Source organism: Gallinula chloropus (assembly GCF_964237585.1).
Source record: "Gallinula chloropus genome assembly, chromosome: 18".
Lineage (NCBI taxonomy): Eukaryota > Metazoa > Chordata > Aves > Gruiformes > Rallidae > Gallinula > Gallinula chloropus.
Window position 1 is genome coordinate 6047646 of NC_140103.1, and position 24694 is coordinate 6072339.

Below are 24694 nucleotides of genomic sequence, written 5' to 3' on the forward strand. Positions count from 1 at the left end.
CTGTATTCAAATACTCCTTTTCAATTAGAGCAGCTCCTCTTTTAATTTGTTTATTATTAACCCCGCGCGTAGCTCATGAATTTACATGACACTTATATGTGTACAGTGAGGAACATTTCCTATGCCTGCATCTGATAGAAAGACTTTTTATTTGCAATCAGGCAGGTGCACTGAATTAATATACCAACAATATTCAGCTATGTTAATATTGGCCAACACTCATTTAGCTCCGTTTTATTCATCGTGTCAGTTTGTTCATTTATCTCAGCTATTTCACAGCGCGGAGAAGCGCTTGCGTCACCGGCAAAGCTGCAGAGCAGCCTGTTTGTGGGAGGTTCCTGAGGACTGATCTGGGAGGAGGGCAGTTTAGAATGACTTTGAGTGCTGGGAAGATGGAAATACGGCACTTAGGAACCCAGGGTAGTCTGGAGTGGAATGAAGAAAGTGGGGAATTTGGAGGAAATTGCACTAGATGAGCTGTGGTGTTAGAGCGGCTCTGTCACTGACCCCACTGAGTGTTGGGAAATGTGGGGTGTCTGGATGCTCTGGGCTGGATCAGCATGGTTCTGCAGAAAGGCTGCTCATGAAGCAATAGCTGTATCTTCTGAGACTGTGTAGTGATTGTGTCCCAAAGGCTTTATTCCCCCTGAGGATGGTTTTGCATCTCGGAAGTGTAACAGGATCCCTAAAGTCCTTGTTGGGGTTCTGACAGACGTGATAGCATCAGGATGCCCTTTTTTTCCATCAGATGGCAAGACCCCAAATTCTGCAAGAAAGATCTCCTATTGTGTTGTTTTCTGACCAGGGCTGAAAATGGCAGAAAACTAATCCTGGAGAGACAGCCTCTTAAAGCAGATTTTGAGGCTCAGCGCTGTGGGCTGCCGGGCACCACTCTGTCACTGTCTCCTGCTCGAGGAGCCTGAGCACTAACACACTGAGGTTTCAGTCTAACCATTCCCTTGAAATATTGTGCCAGCCTTTGCGCTCAGCAGGGCGTTTTAGAGCACTGCACCAAATGAAAGTTGAAGTCCCCATCCCTGGCTGCTGTATATCAGCAGATCTCGATTTACATAACGAGAGTGACACAGATTTACACCAGCCCAGTGTCTGGCACGCTGCATTTCTTAAAGGCATTCATGAATTTAAATTTACAAAGTGCTTTATGGGTTTGATTTTCCCCTCTGTGGCATTGCCCCCCTGCTGCTCCACCCTGCCAGGAAGAGACCTCACACACCCAACCTGAGACAAAGGGAGGCATTTATGTATAAAAACATTGCACCCACATTTGCCAGGCAGAGTATACATGGTGAGAGATAAACAAGCTCATTCCAGATCCATCACGTGCCAGACTGGAGTTAAAGGAGAAGAGCAAGAGGGAAGAAAGTTTATTATATAAAATGAGTCTGGCCTAAATTATTTATTGCACTTCTGCCCTGACAGATGGGGCTGCCCCCTGCACCTCATCACCAGAGTCAGGGACTCTGGTGTCAGCCAGACTAAGTAAACAGCACAAATGTAACATCATGAGCTTGTCTTGAAAAATGGATGGGCTCGTGTGTTATTCAGCCTCCCTTCGGTGCTGAGGGAGCTGCTGGGTTGTTGGTTGGTTGGTTAGTTGGGGTTTTTTTCTGCTGATAAATCACTGGCTGCAGTGCTGTCTGCTGCAGCGCTGGGAGCAGCGTTGTTATTCTGGGCCGGTTGCGGTGCAGACCTCAGCTCCTGGTCTGCAGCGCTGCTCTGCCCTGTAATTATGGTGCAGGTCCAGCCACAGCTGGGTCAGAGTGATGCACAGGGTGGAGCAGTGGCAGCTCTTCCCCCTCCCACCCTCATGCTGGGCTCTAATTTAGCGCTTGAAACTTTAGCTTGAATGTTTTGGGTTCCCTTTGATGAGGGAAGTTGAACATGGCATAGAGGGAACATGGAGATATGAGAGATGCACCAAGACCTTGCTGGAAGACAGTGGGGCAAACACAACCTACCAAGTGCTTTAGTTTGGTTGTTTGGATTTTTTAAATGTTCTGCTTTTTAGGGACTTTGTTACCTATTTCTCTTTCCCACCTTTATCCACCTCCCTTTGCCTTATGGGGTAAATATGTGACTCTCTGGAGCAAGCTCTGGCTCTTCTGCGGCCCTTTAGTATGTCCATATGTGTCTGTGATTCATGGTAGGGTTTTATTTTTACTTCTGTTTGATGTCTGCATAAGCTGGAGAACTTCAGGCAGGTGGAAGAGGGTGAGAACTGACATGGATGGTTGTTGCTTGCTCTTCCAAGAGCTTTGGTTCTCCACAGAGAGATTTATATTTGGCATTTATTGAGCAGGGAAGTGTCCAAGTCCTCAAGCTTGAGCTGTTAGCCAGGCAAGTCCATCTGTCTTGCCATGAAACGAGCACCAGGGCTCCTCTTGGCCTCACTGGGCTGTGATCAAGTCCCTCTTGCCCTCAGCTCCTTAAACTGGTGTGAAAATTGCAATTAAGCATGCACATTGAGTAGGTGGATATCATCTTCATTTGCTTGTAGGATTGCTGGATGGATGAGCAAATTTGGGTTAACTTAAACTTTTTGCCAAGTTACCCTATTGGGAATGCAAATAGTCTATGGGCTGTCTTAGGAAAATTGGCCCTATTTGATTATTTATAGCTTCATCAATAGATCCTTTACTGCATACTCGTTTCTTTAGTACAAGTTAAAGATACTCAACTGATGTTAATCAGCGCAGCTCTATTGAGATCCTCAGAGTTTTGCTGATTTACAGCTGCTGACAGGATCACTCCATTGTAGATGGAAGTAGCCTCTCAGGACTTAAAAAAAAAAAAAAAAAGGCAGAAGAGAGAAAAATGGAATGACCTAGATGACTGAACATGTACAGAAACGTATTTATCTTTCCACATTGCTATTTCACTGACCTGAGTTATGAAGCTTCATATAATTTTTAATAGGTTTTAACAGACCCAACTAAACATTGATTCCATTAACTTGGAACGTTGCAGAGACCTTTATTGCTCACTTGAAAATTGCATATGGTAGACCCTGGAAATAAGGGGGCTAGGGTGTGAAAGATGGAATTACTCAGAAGAATCATGTGCTTTTACAGATGTGCTTCCACAAAATTTGCCATAACATTGGGTCGCCTACATACCCAATACCTGCCTGTCGAGATAGGGAGCCTTTTGTATCGTGACCTATGCCCTTGTAGCCACAACTACTTATATATGGACGTGACTAAAATGATGCTACAGAAGTTTATTTTTGCTTCTTATTCTTCTTGTAGGGACCGCCCGGTCGCCCAGGTCTTCCAGGAGCAGATGGTTTGCCAGGACCACCAGGGACAATGCTTATGTTGCCTGTAAGTACAATTGTAACTAAAACAGCATTTAAATGAGTCAGACTTCTTGGCTTTGCTACTGCTTAGTGCCTGTTTTTGCAGAAGTCTCCCATTTTATTTACACCAAGGACATGTTTTCCAGGGTATGAAAGATGGATCCAGATGGTTCCCCTTGTAAATTTACTCTTTGCAAAGCACTGTGACTTCTTCACTGGTCAAAAGCACAAGGCAGCTGGGTTAAAATTTCCAGAAGTGATGAATAAGCTTAAGTGGGTTTGACTTGGCATGATGCTGGAAAGTGAAAGTTAATGAAGAAACAACTCAAGGCACCTCCAAGGGCCCAATTGCTAGGCAGAATGGTCCCTCCTACACTGAGAAACCTCTGGCAGCTCTTCAAAGCAGGTGCCAAAATTGTGAGCACCTGAATGAGTTGTCTCTTTTGATGACCAGTAGCTAATTTGCATTAGGAGGGCTTTTTTTTTTTTTCCTTCTACATAAAGCAAGTACTGAGTCAGCCTTCTTGGTCCTGGGATGCTAAAAGAACAGTTACATTTTGTGTCTGCTTTGATGTGAGAATGCCCTAAGGAAACCAGCTGCTGAAAAGAAGTGGTTAGGTACAAATGGGAAAGAGTCTTTAGTGAAAAACCGCAGCACTCTTGTCCGGGCTCCAAATGGTAGGGTGATACTTGTGTAGGTTCCTGGCAGGGTGCCTAGGACAGCCTGGGCCAAGTGCTCAACATGGAGCTTAGCTGGCCATTACAATACATTTGTTGGCCCCTACAGTAACCAACTGTAGGCCCATAAATTGCATCTCTCTGAATCTGCTTGCCAAGTTCGTGTGGTCATACACCTAGCGCCAACCAAGTGAAATGCAGAGGTGAAATGGAGGTGAAGGAGCCATCCAAGTAGGTTCTGCAGCCTGGAGAATCCTTGCAAAACCCCAGACTCACATGCATTTAAGGCAGGAGAAGGGTGTGTGCCCTGGAAAGTGGGTTTGTAGCCGTTGGGGGTGGAAGAGGCAAAAGAAAACTTTATACTTCTTCCTTTTCAAGTTTGGGAAAAGAAAACATTCATGCTTGGTTGTTTTTAAATCCTTTTTGTGCTGAAGATCCCTGGCTTGAACAATAGGCCAAATTCTCATCTTTGAAGCATGCTGCCACACTTGAGAAACACAGCCTTTGTCCCGGGGCAAACAGGCAGCTCCAACCAAATAACCTGATGCAACCCATCTCCAGGGACATCCTGGCCAACAGCATCCGTGCAGGGAATATCAGCCCTGTGAGAACTTTGCATTTAGTTTTGAACGGTGGTGTGGGAGGTCTGTAAAGTCCTACAATTCCTCTTATTGTCCGTTACTTTGAGCTGGCAGAATTTGCTGGCTGGGTACAGGCTGGGGAAACAGTCGGCTTGTGCCTGTGAGCTGGGTGACCTGAGCACCCCATGGTTAATGGAATAGTCTGGAAGGACAACGATGGGGTTGGGTTAGTCGTACTGAAAAGAGTTGTTTAGGAGTCAGGCTAGTGTGACGATGGATGGATGGATGGATGGATGGATGGATGGATGGATGGATGGATGGATGGATGGATGGATGACAACCCTGTGATCTGCTTTCTCCATCTTGTTCCCATCAGTTCCGCTTTAGTGGAGGAGGAGATGCTGGATCTAAAGGACCTCTTGTTTCAGCCCAGGAGGCCCAAGCCCAAGCCATCCTGCAGCAGGCCAGGGTAAGTGAAGGACAGTAGGGGTGCCTCTTGCAGCAGTTGCCAGAGGAAGCAGAGAAGGACCAAAATATGTATGTCAGAGAAGATGTCTTCGTGCTTGCACCATCCATGCTGCTGGTGGTCATAACAGCTTCTCATCTTAGATGGAACTGCTTCTGTGTCTTGAGGTGATGGCATCTGCAAGACTTTCACTAATGGCCGGTAATAGCCCAGGCCATAGAAATGTGGTATGAAAGTGCCCACAGAACTTGGACCAGGCCCTCTAATGGTGCCAGTAGATGGGGACTTGTTGGCTTCAGTAGTGGCTGCTGTATACGCTGATGGTTTTGACACTCTATATGAATGGTTGCAGTATGTGCAGTAGGGAGTTTCTTTCTTTTTTTCCCTTTTTTTCTTTTTTTCCCTTTTCTCTCAGTAAATCATAAAAATGAAGCATGTGTTGTTCTGTTCCAAACTCCAGGAATCTCAACAGGCAGGCTGCACTTTTCTTTAACGTATTTATTTGGAAATACAAGATTACTATCCCCCACAGCCTCTTTTTTTCCTCAGATGACCTTATTGATGGATGGCCATGTAATCCCTGGTAGTGTTTATTATATAGGCTCCCTGGTGAAACAAGATCAGTTGTGCGTGTGCCCAGCACCGCTCCTGTTCTCTGCCCAGATGAGTACTGGAGTGTAGAAGGTTTCACACTCATCTGTTCAAAATAAAACTTAATTTCTAGCCAGTACAGCTTTGAAATGTTTCTTCCATGAATGATCATATGAAGTTGTGCTTGATCATTGACATGTTAAAAGCAGAGACGTGGGAGGCACATGGGGACCCCACAAGTGCCCTCCTGCTGCTTTGCCCTGATCTTGCCCAGAACCACCCAAGTTCTGGCCATAAGCACACCCTTGCAGCAAAAGGAGAAATATAAGATAGTTTAGGGAGGCAGGTTGTAAAAAGGACACAGCTCTGGGGACATTGCTCCTCTCCCTGCCAAGGGAGACATCCAGGGAGAGAGTTTAGGTGGCTCCACATCTGTCTGCAGCTGGGACGTGTGGCTCAGATGCAGCCGGTCCATTATTCAGAGCTGTTGGCAGTCTCTTTAGCACAGACTTTTTGGGGCAGTCTGCTGAAATAGGCTAAAAAGCAATTTATTTTGCTCTTGAATGAAATAAAATCCATTGGGGTCTCCACCCAGCCGGGTGGTACATGTCTCTTTTTGGTTTATAACAAGGATTTTGGCTTAGATGGGGTTATTCTGGTTTCCATCCACCTCCTCTTTCACAAAGGAGTTTGATTTTATACATATTCAGCTAGAGCACAGGGCCCTGATGCCATCAGCCACCACATTTTCCTGTCCATTAACCTTGCTCTGAGAATAATATTGGCGGATTATGTTTCTGGTGTTACCTTGTCAGTCTTAATTTCAAGGCTGCCTACAGTTTTTCCATCAGCATTTTATTTTGCTGGGAAATAGGGGGTTTGACCGGATGAACATTTCATGAGAAGCATCTGCTTTCTCAGACTCTCTGGTTTTGTTCTTTTTTTTTTTTAACTGCCTGTTGAAAATTGGGACTGTTATGAAAAAACCCAAAGAACCTCCCTCCCCTCCCTCAAAGTCCCTTTTCTCTCTTGTTTCAGGTTGGGATTTTCTTTTTGATTTTCAGGTTTGGGGGAAAATTCTAAAAAAAAACCCCAAATAAATCCTGAGTGAGTTTTGGGCTGTTGGATAAAAAGTTGATAAAGGGAAAAAAAAAATCTATTTCTTAGTTAACTTTGACCTATTGTCCAGCAATTTCAGCTGAAAACCCTGATACCAAAGCAGAGAGGGAAATAAATGACATTTTTTTGGTGGGGAAGTTACAGGATATGGGAGGAATTAAGAAGGAGTAATGCAGGGGGGAGGAGGATGTCTTCTTTCCTTTTTGGGGTGGTTTCATTTTTCTTGTTATCATTGTTAATTGAGTTATTAGGGTGATTTATTCCCTCAAAATTTGGCTTTCCTTAGACACTGAACATTGTCCCAGCCGGCAGTGTTTCAGAGCAGCTCCTTTTTAATGGGGTGTCGTAAAAAGATGCCACATAATCTAGCATTTGTGCAATATTTATGTTATTCCAAGTGCAATCACGGGTAGCTTTTAATTACTGGAGTACACAGATAATTGCAACTCTCTTAAAGTGTTGAATTGTCACGAGAGAACATATTGTCCAAGTGATGTTTTGAAGCGTGGACCAGCCCTGTTACCCACCGTGGAAATTACTGACTTGATGCATGGTTACATGATTCCTTAATTATTGAGCTAAAAGCCCCCCCGTTGCAAGTAGAATTGTTGTTCTGCTGGCAGGATGTTAAATAGTAATGGGAAAGAAAAAAAGAAAGAAAAAATACTCCAAAATTAGATTCCTAAGATCATAAAGCAGAAATCCTTTAAAACTGAACTGGGACTACAAGGTTGTGTGAACAAACCTCTGTAGCCTCCTCAGGAGAAGCATTTCCATTTACTTTCAATAATTTATTGTCCAATGTGACCATTTAGTTAATACGTGATGATGGGAAAGGGGGTCTGACCTGCAGGGGCAGATTCTCATCCAATTTAAATGCAGGGAGCTCCTTGCCCCTCCGTCTGCCCTGGGTCTGGGCCAGGGTGTGTACATACAGATCTACGGGGGGGTTTGTAAGTCATGTGCACGGTGTGGGTGCACGTGGTGTAGGTCTGTGTGTCCTCTCAGCAGACACGTGCACCGTCTGGGGGCTTTGCCTATTTGAGGATGCACAAAGGAGGTGGTGGGGCAGCAGGCTGGATGTTCTTGGGTGAATTTGCTGAGGACATGGAGATTGCTCCAAGGATTCGTGGTTCTCGGGGGTGAGAGTGGCACAGTGGTGGCTTTGTCCCATTGCAGCAGTGAAGACACCACCTGAGCAACGTTTCTCTTTCTGTTTCAGTTGGCGCTGAGAGGACCAGCGGGTCCGATGGGTCTCACGGGCCGGCCGGGCCCCATGGTAAGTGAAAGGGCAAGCGAGGACGGAGCAGACCCAGCTGGCACCAGCTCCGTGGATGCTCTGGGTTACCTGTATGAATGGTTCTTAACATGACATGACATGAATCTTCCCTCTGATTCTGTTGTGGAAAAATTCATTAAATCATGTTTTTTGTCCCAAGGGACCCCCGGGCAGTGGAGGGCTAAAGGGAGAAGCTGGAGAAATGGGACCTCAGGTGAGTATGGGCAGATTGGGTGTCCGGGGGGACCTGAGGGGAAGGAGGACATGGAGCAGCCAGTCCTGCTTTAGAGGCTGTTGCAAAGGAGCGATCAGTTATCCATTGGTAGCGGGAAGCCGGAATGTCCGGGGACATCTGTTTTGCATATAAATGTCCCTTTGAGCATCGAGACATGATGTTAAGCCAGCAGTGCCAAGACATCCATGGAGGAGTCCTGTGAATACGAGAGAGGTTGGAGTGGGGACAGGTTCGGTTCTCACACTCAGAAAATCGTTCTTCCAGGCTGTAAATCTCACATTAAGGAAAAATCCCCATTTTCTAATGGTGGGGGAAGTGATTTCTCTCCATGACATGGAGCTGCTTGCAGGGCAAAAACTTTCTTATGGGCCAACGCATCCAGTTCTTTTATTAGAGATGCTCAGTCCTGAGTCTTTCCTATATATTTTGGACCATGAGCTCTGCTAGAGGGGTTCATGTCCCGTTTTGTAGCTCCAGTGCCCCTGACAGTCCCAGCAGTGCCTGCTCTGTGACACCAGCAGGCTCTGTGTCCGCCTGATGTGCCTTTGATTGATGACATTTCTTCCTCTATCCTTGATGCTTTGCAGGGTCCACGAGGCATCCAAGGTCCTCCCGGTCCAGCAGGAAAACCAGGCCGTAGGGTGAGTGCCCTGGGAGCTGCACTGATGACCACATTCACTCCACTTTCTGCTAGAAATCATTTGTGCTGCCAAACAATTCCTGAGCGCCCAGAGCGTTGCACAAGAGCGGGCTGGCAGCCAGCCGGTGCCTTGTCCAGGACCTCTCTGTCCATCTGGGCAGACACAAATGAGGATGAGGGTTAAAAGTCAGGTGGTGTGGGGAGAACTGCAAGTCCATGCTTCCTGCTCCTTTGTCGCAGTCTTCTTTGTTGTCATTCCACGGCGGTGAGGTGGTGGCTGTGTTAACACTCCGGGCTGGTTTGGACAGTCCCCGAGGCTCAGCATTGTACAAGAGAGTTTCTGGAGCTGGTATTTCTTGTGCTCACTTGCTCTGTGAAGGTCCCTGATGATGATTGTTTCATTTTGCTCCATCCTCTGGCTCGTTGTGATGCAGTTTGCCTGCAGAAGAAACATGAAAGTTGCTGGTGGTGACCCACTTCTGGCTTTTTTTGAAAGAAAAAAAATGATCTCATTTCAAATCACAGACATCATCATTAGTGTATCTTAAAACGTGCTGGAAGATAATTATTTCAAGTTGGAATCAGCAAGACCATATCCCAGCAGCCCACATAGTGAAGCAGCTCCACTGCTGCTTGTCTCACCCCCATCATTAGCGCCAGGCTGAGCCCAGGATGCTGCTTCAAAAGACAGAGCAGCAGCTCTTCCCTCGCTGAGGGAAGCTGCTCCCAGCCCCAGAGAGCTCTGGCTTAAATAAAACTTCACTCAGCCACAGAGCAAAGAGCAGATGTCTCTGCGGTCCTGCCATACCCTTTGTGTTTGACTTTGCTTTTCTCTGTCGCAGGGACGAGCTGGCAGCGACGGTGCCCGGGGAATGCCAGGCCAGACAGGACCAAAGGTAAAGCCACGTGTTTATGTGCTTTTAGAAATTGCATTTGCTTCTGAGCGAGCCTGAAGTGGGGGACCCTTGGCAGAGGGAGCCCACCTTGCTTGGAGGAGGTTGTTGAAATGGTCTGATGACTCTGTGAAGTCCACGTTTGAGAGAGGGAAGATAAATACACACCCAGAAGGCAGAATAGCAATCTTTTTTCTTTTCCTTCCTTTTTTTTTTTTTTCCTTTTTTGATGCAACATTTTAAAATTGCCAGGTCATCTTAAGAAAGAAATACACTTCCTTGGCTGCAGTCGTAGAACAAATACTTTGAAATCCCAATTACCAAAACCAAACATGAATGAGCAGTTGGAAACGTCCTAAAATATAACTACCAAAAAAATACTTATTAACTGGGTGAGGAAATGTGGAAGGCGTGGTGAGGAATTTTAATGCCCTGTATTTTTATTTGAAACAAAATCCCTTCGTTCAGCTGTGATCTGCTGGTATTATCGAGCAAGAAAGAAGCTGTTCCACTGAAATTGAACGCAGAGAAAGTTTGCTCAGGGAATCATGTATTAGAAGGTTTAAGTACTTTATTACATAGATACTTAAAGCTGGAATAGATGAGGGGTTTTGATACAGAGACAGGAGACTGCAAATCATTTATCCAGTAAAGTGCTTTAATGAGCGTCGACTGCCCTCAAAGGAGTGGATGCCAGGGAAGAAGGGAACACAGAATAACGAGCAGCCATGGAAAGGAGAAGGGAATCTGCTCTGAGCAGAGACAGAGAGATGCTCCAGGAGCTGCCAACAGGAAGGAGCTTTTGGTTACCCTGGGTACACCATGGCCAGACTGATGTGTCCTCTGAGCTGCTCAGGTGTGACCACCGACTTTCTGTACTAATAGGTACAGGATTTGTGGAAGGGAGGAGCTAGTACTGTTTTCACATGCCATTAGTCTATGAAAATACAGGTGGCTTCACGCCTTCACAGAGAACAAGGGACTTTTTTGACTACTGAGTGTTGCTCGCACTGCACTGGGTGTCACAAGACGGTGTCCCTCATGATATGTAAATGCCCTTGTGTCTTCTTTCATCTCCAAAGAGTTGAGGCTTTCAGGAAAAGGCTGTCTCTGTGCCTTCCTACCCCTATTTTCCCTGGAACAGGAGACTGGAACAGGGCACAGGTTTGGAGAGATACCCTATTGCAGCTTGCCATGGTTCACCGTGAGCTCCCAGCATACCAACCCAGAGGAGCTGCATGCCACAGGCAAAGCCCCAGGAAGGATGGTACCTGTTAGGACAAAGGGGGTTTTGCTTTTTCTTCCTCACACTTGAATTTCTCAATGTCACCCATTTCCTTTGGAACCGTCTGCATCCTGGGCAGGGGACATGAGGACCACACTTAGCAGACCTTTGCATGACCATTTGCAGGCAGATGCTGGCAAGCACTGCCTGCTCTCTGCTGGCATGAGGTTCCATGACTTTCTCAACACAGTGCCAAGCACAAATTAACATGCCTGGCCTTTTAGCAGAGCTCATTATTTTGGGCTTGGCACCATGCTCTCCAGAAGGATGCCCAAAGATCTGCATGGCCCAGAGCTGCATAGGCAGTGGCAGGAGCTACTGGCAATGTGTAAGAAGAGAGGTAAACCCTTGCCTTGGTTTGCCTTCCCAGTATCAGTAGTTTGGGGCTGTACATCCCCTGTACATCACCAGACTTAAGGCAGCTTTGTGCCTCTCAGGCTGGGGTCTGACAGGACAGGCTGCTCTTTGCAGGGCATCACAGAGATGCCCCTCTCACCATACCCCTAAGCATCCATGCAAGTCATCAAATTTAGCAGCTGATGACATGCCTTCTTAGGTCAAAACAGCTCTGTCTTCTGACTTTGACTTCATTGAGACAGTTTCCAGAATTTATTCTGTATATATTTGTTTCTTTGGAATGTCCAGAGGGTTAAAAGGATGTATGGGATGGATTGTAGCAAAGCTCAGGGTGGTGTTTGGGGACCTGTTGGCAGGCGTGGGAATACTAGTGTCCAGTCTGGTCATCAGTGGATTGTCATCTGTAATTCCATGGAATTAAAAATAAGGAGAACCTGTCCAGAAGGGAGATGCTTTAGGTCACAGAGAAGTCACCCAGAGAAGCTCTGAAATCCACATGGAAAAACATTTAAAATAGTAGGTGCTGGTGGAAGAGGGAGGAGGCAAAATGACTTTGAGCTTTTCTTTTTTTAATCTATTAACTTTGAAATCATCCCTGGGCTGATGGGAGGTGAAGGCTGAAAGTCTGAGGGGGAAAATCGATCGCTCTTTGATGCAGAAAGGAAACAAATTGGAAAGATACTCATCAGCAGGTAGAAATGTGTACTAAACTGGTTTTTCTTCTAGGGTGACCGAGGGTTTGATGGCTTGGCTGGTTTGCCTGGTGAGAAGGGAAATAGAGTAAGTTGTCTCCCACTTGTCTTCTGGCCGTGGTCTGTAATGAAACCTTGAGAGAGGGAGGTGGCTGGGAGGTGCTGGGATGAGGGCAGCTACTGCTGGGGACGAGCCACAATAGCATAGGTAAGAGAGGATAAAAGTGGCATCTAGGAGCATGTGGGGTGTCACAGCATCCTGCATCATCCCTCCCAGGATCAGCATTCACATCCCGGGAAACCACACGTTCCTTCTGGGACTGCACGAAGTGGGAAAGTGGGGGGACAAAAGAAGCCTTGATAAAAAGAAGACTGAAAAATAAAGCAAGAGGCAAAACACACTTTTAGGCAGTGCAGTTGTGAATGGAAATTTCCGGAAGTTATAATGGGATTCTTCTCTTTGCTTTATAATTAAACAATGGGGGGAAAAAATGCAAGAAGCTGGTTATTTTGGCAGGCTGTTCGTGCTTCCCCTCTCTAGAGAGTGCAGCCATTGCTTTATAAAGCAAGGAGTGTTTGAACAGCAGAGATTGTATTGTGATTACAAGCTACACAGGAAAGGGGAGATGGTGCCTGAGAGAGATGCTTCATCAGCCAGAAGTGGAATAGGGTCCTTGGGTAAAGCAATAACTGTGGGTAGAGCCTGAGTCCCTCTCCTAAAGGAGATAAGGCATCTGCTTGGTTCCCAAACCTCTGCTGAAGCATCACCAGTAAATCCCATGAGCTCTGGTCCCTGGGAGGATATTAGTCTGGCGGTGATGGAGCCCAGCGTGGCCCCGAGTGCGTAGGGAAGGGCTGCTGCTCCAGTGAGCGCAGGGAGACGGGATGGTGGGGGTATGAGTGCCTTCAGTACATGGTGCAGACAGAAAGGTTAAGCCCATTGCTTGGTTTCTCAGTGTTACCCCATGTTTTCCATTGCCAGAGTGCCTTTGCCTCCTCCAAAGCTTTTCCTGTTGTTCCTTTGTAGGGTGAACCAGGCCCCCACGGACCCCCAGGAGCACCCGGAGAGGATGGGGAGAGGGTAAGTCCGTGTCTGGATTCAGCAGGCCTTTTGAATTCATAACTATCTCCTGTAAACAAGAAGCAGATGCAATATTAGCCAGGGACGTGGCGAGAGCAGCCGGCATTGGCATGTGGTCTGCTGCTGGTCAGCAGCGCCGGTACCCTGTCCTTATGTCCTGGGGATGTTGTGGGTGAGTGGTGAGAGGGGAGCAGAGCAAGGGCATGGGAATAACAATGAGAAGAAGAATTTCTCTTGGAAGGATCTGATCAGAAAAGTCAGGTTTTGCTAAAAGGAAAATGTTCACCCTCTAGGTGTGCAGACCATCGCTTCTGAGTTTCTAAGATCCAGCCAATTGCAGCAAGACTTGGGGAATAGAAATTCCAGACAGATGTGAGAATCAAAGATTAAATTGTTCTCTTCTCCTTCCACACTGTTTAGTCAACAGAGGCCTTTGGCAAAGCTCGAATGAAGTGATTACTGGTCTAGAAGGGCTGGTTTAAGAGGAGAGATTGAAAATGCTGAATCCATAGCTGTTAGGAGCCTGTGGTTTAATCGGAGGAGCGAATATGGATTTCCCAGGCTCTAATCCCCCTCCACGATGTTTTCTTTCCACCTTTGGCTATTTGTTTCCTCTGTAAAGCACAGACAATAACACCTTCCTCAACAGGAGGTTGTGAGGATTAATTAGTTGTGGCTGTAAAGTGCTTTGAAGTTGAAAAGACGAAACACGTGTCTTGCGGGGGAAGAACAAGTGTGTGGAGAACTTTAATCCTGGAGAGAAAAAGAAACCAGTTAAGGTGTGTGGGGAGAAGCTCCTGGTCCGTAATTGGGAAGAAGCGTGTGAATTTTATCAGCAGGAGAGGAGGGTTTACAAGGGCTGACTTGGATGGGATCAATTCCTTAAGAGGCACCCTGAGATATTCGTTGATTTAGAAGCTGCTCAACACTATCTAATGCTCCTGGGGAAACAGTGGGGCATCAGTAGAGATGGGGATGGAGAGGTGAGCAATGGCCCCTTCGCTGCCTCTGGTTTTTTCTGAGGAGCCCATGGGCTAATTCACCTGAATCACGTTCCCAGGGCAGTGCTCCCAGGCCAGCTTCCCATTCAGTTTGGTACTAAATCTTGCGGTTATTGACTCGCGCGCCCTGAATTGTTTCTACAATATCTTGTCTATTAGCAAAATCCATCTTTATAAACATCGACATGAATTATGAAGTAACCTGACAGCATTTCTAATCCTGGGTAAATTCTGCACACACAGAATTAGTCTCCTGGCTTATGAGGTCTTCCTTATGCACGGCTACTCTTTTATTACTCCAGGGAAGCTGGTTTTCTCTGTGATTATTATTTAACAAGAATGAAACACCTGGATGTGACTGCAATATAACTGGTTTGTTCTGTCTGTTTTGCCGCTTCTCTCTGTGCCTTTGCTGCTGAGCAGGGAGATGATGGAGAAGTTGGACCCAGAGGTCTACCTGGAGAACCTGTGAGTATCTCCTTTGGCTTGACATACAGCAGCGCTGCTTTGGTCAAGGGCTTGATAGGGTAACGGTGGTTTAGGAGTCCAGTGGGGCAGCTCTTCTGGTGCAGAGTGAGAGCCCTGAGGTCCTGCAGCTTAAAGATCCATGTGAACAGTTTAGAGAGTTATCTTTGCTGCAACAACAGCTCTGGTTTGCTGTTTTTCACACCAAGATGGCTACCATAAAGAGAAGATGCTTTCTGGGGTTTTTTATTTTGTTGTTTGGTTTGGATTTTTTTTTAAATGAGCAAAATTCTCACTGGTTTTGACTGCTCCCTGGCTAGCATTCGAAATGCAAACCCTACAATCTTAAATGCAAAGCTTGGCTGATTGGTCTCACACCTTTCCTGCGTGTATCCTCCTTCCTGATGTGTTATTTAGGATTCAGGTAAGCAGGCTGGGATAGAAATTATGCATGGCAAACATATGGGAAATACAGTTTTCATGAGTGTTCATAGCAAACTCCAGCGAGCAACAGTTTTCTCTGTTACTGCAGAGGCAAAGGCAGCAATTAGCTGCAAAGCTCCCTTGCACACACACTTAGTTTTGTGCGGTGTCAGTGATCCCTTTTAAATGTCTGGATGAAATCCTGCTCAAGAGGACATTTGTCCTGACTTCAGTGGGGTCAGTATTCCATTTGCAGCACATTAAACTTCATAAATCTGCAGAGCTTGTCAGTGTTTGGGCCTCCACATGCTGCAAACCCCGGAGCAGCCAAACCAGGGCTAGTGAAGGAGGAGTTTCTCGTGTCGATAAGGTTATAAGGAGATGTTAGTGATGTTGGACAAAAAGCTCCTGACCAACCCAACAAAATGCTTTCAGGGAGGATCCCGCTGAAAAAGGAACAGTTGGGTTGTCAATTTGAGATGCTGAAAGCAATTTTTCCCCAATACTGAGTATTTTTTACTTCCTTGGCAATGGTAAACTGCTTCTGGCTGGCTGTAGGTTTCTGTGTGTAGTACAGTCGTTGGCTGCTTATTTAATCCAAAATGCATTTCCTTTGTTACAAAAAGAACGTTAACTATCTATCATTCACCATTGGCTTTGCTTTCAAAATATCTTATTTTGCTGTTCTAAGGCCCAGCGTGGTGGCCCAAGAGTAATTGATGAGAACTGTTGGACACACTTCATCTGAGGAAGGGAAGGGTTGGCATTTACGGACTCACTGGAACTCAATTATAGACGAGATGTCTGATTGACTTCTGAGAAAGATTAATCAAGCTAGCCATCTCCTTAGCACATGTCTAAGCAATAACTTATGGGTTATTAACTTCTTAAAAGCACTTATGTGCTCAGGTAACACAGTAACAAAAGAGGAACTTCAATGATGATAATGCATGCAGGGAAGTTTATTTTTTATTTCAGCAAGATGAGTAAAAGTATCAGTGATGGCCAGAGGAAAGGATTAAATTGCATTACAGGAAACTTCTTGTCATAAATATGTACATCCTAAACCTGCACGTCTGTCTTTTTTCTCTGCCCTGACCCAAAATAAGGTCTTTCTAAATTTCATGGTAACTGAAACTAGTGATGAAACTTAAAGTTTGTTTCTCTTCATCCTGCTCCATATTCTTCCCATTCCACTCACCAGATGATAGAGGCAGAGTTTCTGCTCTGCTGGGGCTTAGCAGACAAAGCTTTGGCCCATCAGGATCTCCAGTGGCTGGGACAGACCACCAGCAAACCACTTTTATTTGCAGGATCAAAATCCCCACTGTCTCCAAGATCAGACATTTTCCTAATGTTTCCTATTTTATCCTGTAACATTTCATTTTAATTCCTCTGTCCTCTCTGCATCATAAAAAGGGACCTATAATATTTGGGCAGACAGATAAAACTTCCCATCAATCAAGAATGATTTTCCTCCATGACAGTGAATGAGCATCATCCTTGTAAATACCCAGAGTCCCACTGTGGTCCCTAATTTAAGAAAGGGCTTGAAAGGGGAGCTTTCTGATCTGCAGCGGAGGGCACCCAAGGCCCCATCACTTTTCTCTCACCACAAACCCACCTGAAGGCTCAAGGTAGAGGAGCTGCCGGGGTGTGTTCTGCAAAGCTGTTGAATGAATACTATTGTCCTGCCGTGCCTCTGCTTATTCAGTGGGATGCTCCAATCTTACCGATTTCCCTAGAGATGATGTGAGGTGAAATCTGGTGGGAAAGCCAGAAACAGAAAGAAAACCACCATGACACCAGGAGTCCTGACTGGTTAAGGTTTGAGAGCCAAACCTCTTTGAAAATATACATTTATGCTGCAGGCTGAAAACCCTGTCCAGCCTGGCTGAGATGTGTAGATCATTGATGATAAAATCCAGAGAGATTTTGAAATGCTAACCCTTATGATCCATTGGTGGTATCGGGTTGTTTCTCATAATACTCCCCAGCTAGAATGACTTGGCTGCAAAGTATTTTGCATCATTGTGTTCCAGGGTAGTCCAGGATTAAATTAATTAGAAAGAAATTTGGTTTCAATGGGCCTTCTTCCTATCCAAAAAATAAATGTGTATCCCTTTATTGGTTATCTTTATTATTCAAGGATATGTGAACACAGGATTTATTTTACTGGTTTGTAAACCAGTAAAGCTGCTGTTGCTGCTAAACCAGTGAGGTCATCGCCACGCCAGCCCCGACGCCTTCTCAGGTCGAGGGATGCTCAGTCGTGCACAATCTCATCCCAATCCATGCTCACAGCAGCGCAGGGGAGGGGAGCTGGAAACACTAACCCCATTTGTTTCCCCCAACAGGGACCCCGAGGACTACTGGGACCAAAGGGACCCCCAGGACCCCCGGGGCCACCGGTGAGTTCCCAGTGCTGCTGCACTCCTCGGGCAGTTCGCTGAGCATCCCAAACAAAATACCTTGTCCCCAGGAGTCAGTCAAGCAGCTAATGCAGCCACACAACTTTATACATCTGTGGAATGGAAAGAAATGGTATTAAAAAAAATTTATGGCTCAAAGTCTGTATTCACCCCCATTTTCAGTGGTGTCACATCCATTTACAGCAACTCCAGATTTGGCCCACCTGAGTAAATATTAATGCCTCACTCAGGCTGAAAAGGAAGAATGAGTGTTATTAACACAGTGGCTTTGCTATTAACTTTTGCCTGAGGGCTGGTGAGACTTTAAAGCAGTTTGTCCATATTTTGGGCAAAAGCCGAGGAAAAAACGTGCTGTTTTTTATTCAGGAGACAGTCACCTTATCTGTCATGCACTGCTAGAAGTGCTGATGCAGGGCTCCCTACGTAAATCACTGCAGCTCACTGAAGTCTCACAACTTAAAAACTGAAAGCTGGGCGGCTGCTAGAGCTAAAGGGATCAGTGCTTAATGGTGAGCGTTGTGAAGCCCTAAGCCCCTCCTGGGATGCAAAGGCATCTTCACTCAGAGCTCCTAGTCCTGCTGAATTTGATGAGAGTTCAGGATCTGCTCCAAAACTGTCTCGTCTACCACTAGTGTGCTGCTAAACCCAGGTTCCTCTCCCAGTCCTAGAGCAAAGCCATGGCAGGGGAGCACCCAACAGGCCATCTCCAGTTGACCATGTACCATCTTCACCCCCTTAACAAAGGAGTTCAGGGAGTGTTTGACCCCCGTTGCCCTTTGTTTTGGCACTGTTGCCTTCACCCACTGTCTTGTTGAATGGGGCATCCTCATCCTAAGCGAGGTCTTTTGTCCAGTTGTTCCTTTTCATTTGCTACTTCCACTCCTGCTCGCTGTCAGAGGCGATCAGCTGCGGTACTTAGCCAGGATTTGCTCGACCTGGCATCGATTCTGCCTCACAGGCAGGTTAAACCAGTGGGGAAAACACTGAAACGACTTTATAAAGTGCAAACTGGATTCGTGGAATTGGCTGTTTTACCAAACACCTTCAGAAAATTGTTCCCTTTCCACACTGTCCAAAGGGTCTCCTGACATTTGGTTGGTTTTATGACAATTTCTCTGCTCTTGTGGCACAAAATAACAAGATATCTTTCTTAATGTTGTTTTTTAAATCCTTTCTCAGGGTGTGGCTGGGATGGATGGACAAACAGGTCCCAAGGGGAATGTGGTAAGTTTTTATTGCAGATTTCACAGACAGTTCAGATATTATATAGAGTGAAATGTAAAATGGACTCTATTAAATTAGATTTGCTAATTGCTTTTTAGCCTGGACTAGATTCCTATCAGGCTGTGAAAACCACAGAGGGTATCTTCCTACAGCAAATGGATGTTAATTTATTATAATTTCTGATGGAATTACACATTATTTCCTCATGAAAGACCAAGCATTTTCATCGAGATGTGTGTTGTCCTAATGAAGATCAAAATGTAGTAAATTAACTGGGGGGAGGAAATCTGTATGTGCCTCACACTTTGTACTAATGGGATGAAACAGAGTCCCTGCAGAAGAGCCTGTGCAAGGCAAGGCTGGCCAATTTGGGCTGTGTCTTCATGCAGAGAAGTGAGTGTGCCCTGAAATAACTTCACCCATCTCTATCCCACCGTGGAAAGAAGCTCTTTCCCTTTCCCAGGAGCTCTCGGTTACCAAGAGCAGATTGGAGAGGGTGTCGCGATGCTGACCCAGGGCTGTGCGAGGGCAGGAGCCGCAGTGCTTGGGGAAGCATCAGCTCTGGTCTCATCTTTTCTGCCTTCAGCTCTGCCCTTATCTCCTCACAGGGTCCTCAAGGTGAGCCAGGTCCTCCAGGACAGCAGGGTAACCCAGGTGCCCAGGTAAGAGGAAAACTCCTTTTCCATGGGTAGGAAATGGGAATGATAATTTTGAACCAGCTTCGTTCCCCCACCAGAGACTGGACCAGTGATATCAAGATTTGCTGGGAATTGGCTTTTGCTGTCCCAAAGTCTTCCTGAAAATGCTCCCAGTTTCAGTTCCCCCTGGTTCTCACCTGGCTTTTGCTGCCATGATGCAAAGCCAAACCCAGGCTCGAGCAGCCTCTTCAGGCGAGTCTTGGTGCTTGTGTCTGATTTTTAGCATCCCACGGTCCAGTTGCTCTGGAGCCAGACAGGTAATACAGATGTCCAAGGCTTGCTGTCAGCCTTCTGCATGACTCTCAGCAAGTCTCGCTCCTCCGAGCATCTCTGTTTCCATCTTGGGGATGAGCCTGGCTGCACAGAGCAGAGCAGTCCAGCTCTCCTGAGGAGGCATGCTGTGCAAAGCCGAAATTTTATCATCTCTCACAAGACATTTTGAGAATGAATGGAGCTGGGGAAATCCCCAGCCGTCGCAGGCACTAGAATGATGCTCAGCTGAGGCACTGCCAAAATGCATTTGGAAGGAATAACTTGTTCCTTAATGACCCTAGATTTTTATATTTTTTTTCTTTTCACAGGGTCTTCCAGGTCCACAAGGCGCAATCGGTCCCCCAGGAGAAAAAGTACGTTTAAATACTGCAGCTCTGACTTAAGACAACTGTTGCCATTAATATGCATTCAGCTGCTCCTTTGCCCCATGTGCAACATCTGTTTGCAGCCGTGTCTATGAAAGTCTAATGCCTCTCATTCCAGACAGAAGAAAGACAAGAAAGCATGGTTTACCTCTAATTCATAATATTTGCATTCATTTCCCATCCTAAGAGAAATGTTTTGAAGGCAGCCTATGGTAAAACTTTAGGAGAGGACTGAAAATTGTCTTCTTCTGTGGGCTAAATGCCTGGAAGTCTGAGCAGGATGGTAATGGGAAGAGCCGGTGGATGCAGCTGGCCCAGCTGATGTCCCCGCTCCCCATCTGCGCCGGCTCTCTCTCCCTTGCTGTTGACATGGGGTAGGTGCTGGCCTTGGTCCCCCTCACCAGGCAGCCCTGGGACCATGAGGATTTAAACAAGGGGAATGGTTTTGCCTGCAGAGGAGTAAATTCTTGGGGTGTTTGTTCAGCTCCCATTGATCAGGGACACAGGGTGTGTCCTGGGAGAACCCCCCACTTGCATTGGGAGTGTGGAGTGGTCCCAAATTATCAATCTTCCTTTGCCAGTTAATTATCTTGCCATTTTTGACCAAAGAAGGGGCATTTCTTGGTCCAGTGAGCCCTGTAGTTTGATATCCTCTGACTTGTGCTTATACACATGTGCAGCATCGTGCCCTTTCAGCAGGACAGCAGCCTGATGCGTCATGCCCCGGAGTCTCCTGGTGATCCTCAATGCCATGTTGTGTCTGCACCAGGCACTGGCACTGATGCTGCTCTTCACACCTAAATGAGAAGTCTCCCTACAAATCATGGCAGCTTTTTCAACAGCCTTTCACAACTAGGAAAAGCAAGAAGTGCATCTCTGATGCTCTGGAGACTATGACCATTGCAGCTGATGATTTTCTGTTTGGTTTTAGGGACCCCTGGGCAAACCTGGTCTTCCTGGCATGCCTGGTGCAGATGGTCCTCCGGTAAGTCATCCTCTCCTAGGTCTCTGCTTGGCACCAGGCCTATGGGGCCTGATCCTGCACCCTGGGCTTGTGAAGCATGTGAGCCCACAAGGTCAGGCTCACGCTGCCCATGTTTCGGCTGGGTTGAAGGGTTTCAGTTCAAGAAGCCCTACCCTGCTCCAAGCTTTACTCAGCCTCGCAGCGCAGCACTCTAGGTACTTCTCATCATCTCTTTGGGCCTCTCTTTCCCCTCCTTCTGTTTCTCCTCTCTGTTTTATGTAGGTTGGCAGCTCACCGAGGTAGGGACGGTCTCCTCTGTGTGTGTGGTTATGCATACCGCAGCACTAGCACGGGGTGGTCCTCATCTCGCTCGGGGCCGCTGGGCACTGCTGCAGAACGGTGATAAGCACAGGTTGAAATTGCATGTCAATGTTGTATTCTCACAGCTTCCCCCTAATCCTACTCTAAACATCATTTGCTCCTTGCTCTGGAAATTGGTCTTAAAAAAAAAAATGTTGGCCTTTAAAACCTGATCTTGTTTTCATGCACCTCAGAGGCACCTGGTTTTAAGAATGATGAATGTGGAGTAGTTCTGTTCTGCTAATGCAAATGCAGAGTATGGCAAAAGACAAAAAATTTCCATTTCCCACCTTGGGATTATTATTCCTGCAGAGGGCATTTCGAATGGTCGTACAACTGTTAACTGAGTCAACAGAGCAGCTAAAGCAAAGCCCAGAACATCTCCGAGGCTGTAGCTTTCCATGTGTAATTCCTACAGCAGCCTCCAGGGAAGTTCAGCTGGAGAAGATGCCAGGTCTATTTTTATGCAGGCTGAAGGCTGGATAAGACCCGCGAGCTGAGCATGACGGGTCTGCATGGGCACAGGTCCTTTGCCAGGGGTAGCCGTGTAGTTTACAGGTGGTTTGCAGGTTTGTAAGAACATGGGTTGCTCTTTCCAAGGACAATCCCCCCCAGTCCCTATTTGTATTTATAGAAATCAGTCTTGGAAGACATCTGAAAATCCCTGAGGGCCTGGAGCACCTCGCTGCAAAAGCCAACCAAGTTGCTCATTAATTTTTGATCTTGGTTGCAGTAATGGAGATGAGCATTTTGAAAACAGTGATGATTTAGTGTAGAGCAGACAAGGGCTTTTGAAATCTTGCTGCAGTTACATTTTGTCTCCCCTGGGGTGCAGATATCAGGAACTGAAGGCATGCTTGGTTAGATGTCCCCCTTTGTACACCAATGCTCTTGGTGCCATTTAAACTCATAGATTGTGTTTCCTCTGATGTTTCATTGCTGTGTAAGTGACAGCTTTCATTTTGTTTCTTTATTAAACCAGTGTGCTCTGTGAAATCTGGCTTGTCTGACATTCCCCTTCTGAAGACTGATGATAGAAAATAGTCTCACGAATTTACTCGCTATGTTGCCAGAAAGTCATTTGTGTATTTAGAAGGGGAGTTCTTAAGCAAAGAAACTATTGAGTGCAGAAGGTCTTAGTGGCTTTAGAGCAGCTGGATGTGCTCTCATCATCCTCATAAAAGAGAAGGTCCCTGGGTGTGCAGTCAGCACAGGGGGCTTACTGCTTTTGTAAAGACATTGCCAGCCAGAGAGTCATCTTCCATCTTGGCTCCATTTTGGTTCTGAGAATAGGAAAATCAACACTAAAGCCTACTTCCATGGATTTCCCCCATTTCTCACTAACCCTCTGAGCTTTGTCTGGGGCAATTCACACCTTTATTTTCTGCTGATTGCAATCCCAGCAAAACGCTGGGAATGAGAATGTGCTGGAAAGTCTTGGATGTTGAGTTATTCAACATCAAATCCCAAGAGGAATGCTGGCCAGCAGCCAGCCAGTCGACATCTAATGGGGACTCAGGTTAGCTGAGCATTTGTCATGAGATTTTGTAATGGACTCTAGGAATTAGGAAATTAATGAGGGGCTCTGACCAGTCTAGGCATCTTGTGACCTTCACAAGTTTGCTAATACATGGAGTTAATTTTATCTGTTTTCCTATCTGCAAAATTTATATGCTGTTTGCTGCTGAACTCACTGAGGTGTTCTAATACGTGAAGAGTATTGCAAAATGGTTTGTGCTTCTCTGCTGAAAGATGCTGAAGAGTAACAGTGTAAAATAGCCAGGGAGAACACCACCAAGGACCCAAACACACCTCTCTTCATTTTGGGGGAAGCTTACTCTTCCAAGTTGGCTTCAGGGGGACTGCTTGTATCAGTGAGGGAATCCTGGAAAGCAACTGTTCTCTTAGAAGTAAATCATAGCTGCCTGAGCAATCCCGTTAGCTTCTGAAGCATAAGGTGCGCACTAAACCCATTTCCCTCTTTGTCTCTTTTATTAATAGGGTCATCCTGGCAAGGAAGGTCCTCCTGGAGAGAAGGGCAGTCAGGTAGGTGTCAACAAGACCCTCATTGCTGCTCAAGGGGATGTCACGGTAACTGGATGGAGGTGGATCTCCACAGGACTCTGGGGATGGCTGGTCAGTCAGGGGATGTGGGTCAGGAGAGCTGGAAGAAGCAAATCCTGTGGAAATTAGAAAGCTGAGTCAGGCTTTCCTCTGTTTGGGAGTCTCTTCTGGTGCTTGGGCTGGTCTTTTCTTCACTCCTCCCAGCTTGCTGGGCAAACAGCACTCCACAGCCCAGTGGATGTGAAAACTGAAACTGTGAAGGGAAGGCTTCTCTTAATCAGGCACAAATAAATACCCTTTGTGGCACGGGGAATGCAGAAAATAACTCCTTCTGTATTCCTAGTCTTCCTTTCTCTTCCCTTCCCCCTCAAAGTCCCTCTTTAACAATATATTTGAGAATATTGCTGGAGGCTAGAGTCTCTGAATTATACAGCCATCCGTCTGTCCCGGAGATTTACCATCTGCATCCCCGCTGTGTCCCACTCAGTTGAAAAACATTACACTTGTCACAAGTCTTTGTTTAGAGCTCAGTCCGGTGTGATGGACATCCACCCCGAGCCCTGCTCGAGTGCTGCACGGAGTGCAACCCGCGGCCGCAGCCATTTGTCTGGCTGGTGTCACACGAGGGTGGAAATTCAAACGTTGGGCTCTGCAGAACGTGAGAAGCCAAGAAGTGGTTGTGACGGTGTCCCCGGTGCTGGGAGGCACTTAACAAGCGTCAGGGCCGTGATCTTAGAGCATCGCTGGTGCTGTGAGTCTCCTCCAACTGACACTTGTGCGAGGTCTGGGAGGAGTGGAAGGATGTTTGGTTAGGGAATTGAGCAAAATGAAAAAATTTGGTTTAATTAAGAATGCAATTTATTTGCAGGTAATAGGACAGGATGGGAGTATGTATGGGTAGGAAGGAGAGATTTTGTGGGGTGTGTATCAGGCACTGTGTCCCACACAGCTCATGGTGTCCGTGGGGATTTGCAGCATTTGGTGCCAGGAAGGAGCAATGTGAACATCTCCTCTCCCACATAGCTGAGGCCAAAGGATGTCACCCCCAGGCTTGTGCCTCAAGCAGTAACTGCTCACTGTGATCATCATCACCCCAAGCTCTGCTGCTTTACTGAGAAACCTGGGTGGTTTGGTGAGGGGACAGACAACAGAACACATTTTTCCTCTTCCAGAGAAGCTCTTTTCTTTAATCCAAAACACAAATCATCA

At 46.4% G+C, this 24694-nt stretch overlaps 1 protein-coding gene across 1 annotated transcript in view; it reads left to right on the forward strand.

Moving 5' to 3' along the window:
- The window catches only part of COL5A1 (collagen type V alpha 1 chain), a 151373-nt gene that overhangs the window by 82777 nt on the left and 43902 nt on the right, over positions 1-24694 (forward strand). Inside the window, exons 12-26 of the mRNA XM_084272484.1 lie at positions 3270-3344; positions 4955-5047; positions 7977-8033; positions 8194-8247; positions 8856-8909; positions 9751-9804; positions 12170-12223; positions 13163-13216; positions 14641-14685; positions 17463-17516; positions 18717-18761; positions 19370-19423; positions 20041-20085; positions 21029-21082; positions 23423-23467. Of these exons, the coding sequence (XP_084128610.1) occupies positions 3270-3344; positions 4955-5047; positions 7977-8033; positions 8194-8247; positions 8856-8909; positions 9751-9804; positions 12170-12223; positions 13163-13216; positions 14641-14685; positions 17463-17516; positions 18717-18761; positions 19370-19423; positions 20041-20085; positions 21029-21082; positions 23423-23467 (837 nt within the window). The remainder of the gene's footprint in view (positions 1-3269; positions 3345-4954; positions 5048-7976; positions 8034-8193; positions 8248-8855; positions 8910-9750; positions 9805-12169; positions 12224-13162; positions 13217-14640; positions 14686-17462; positions 17517-18716; positions 18762-19369; positions 19424-20040; positions 20086-21028; positions 21083-23422; positions 23468-24694) is intronic.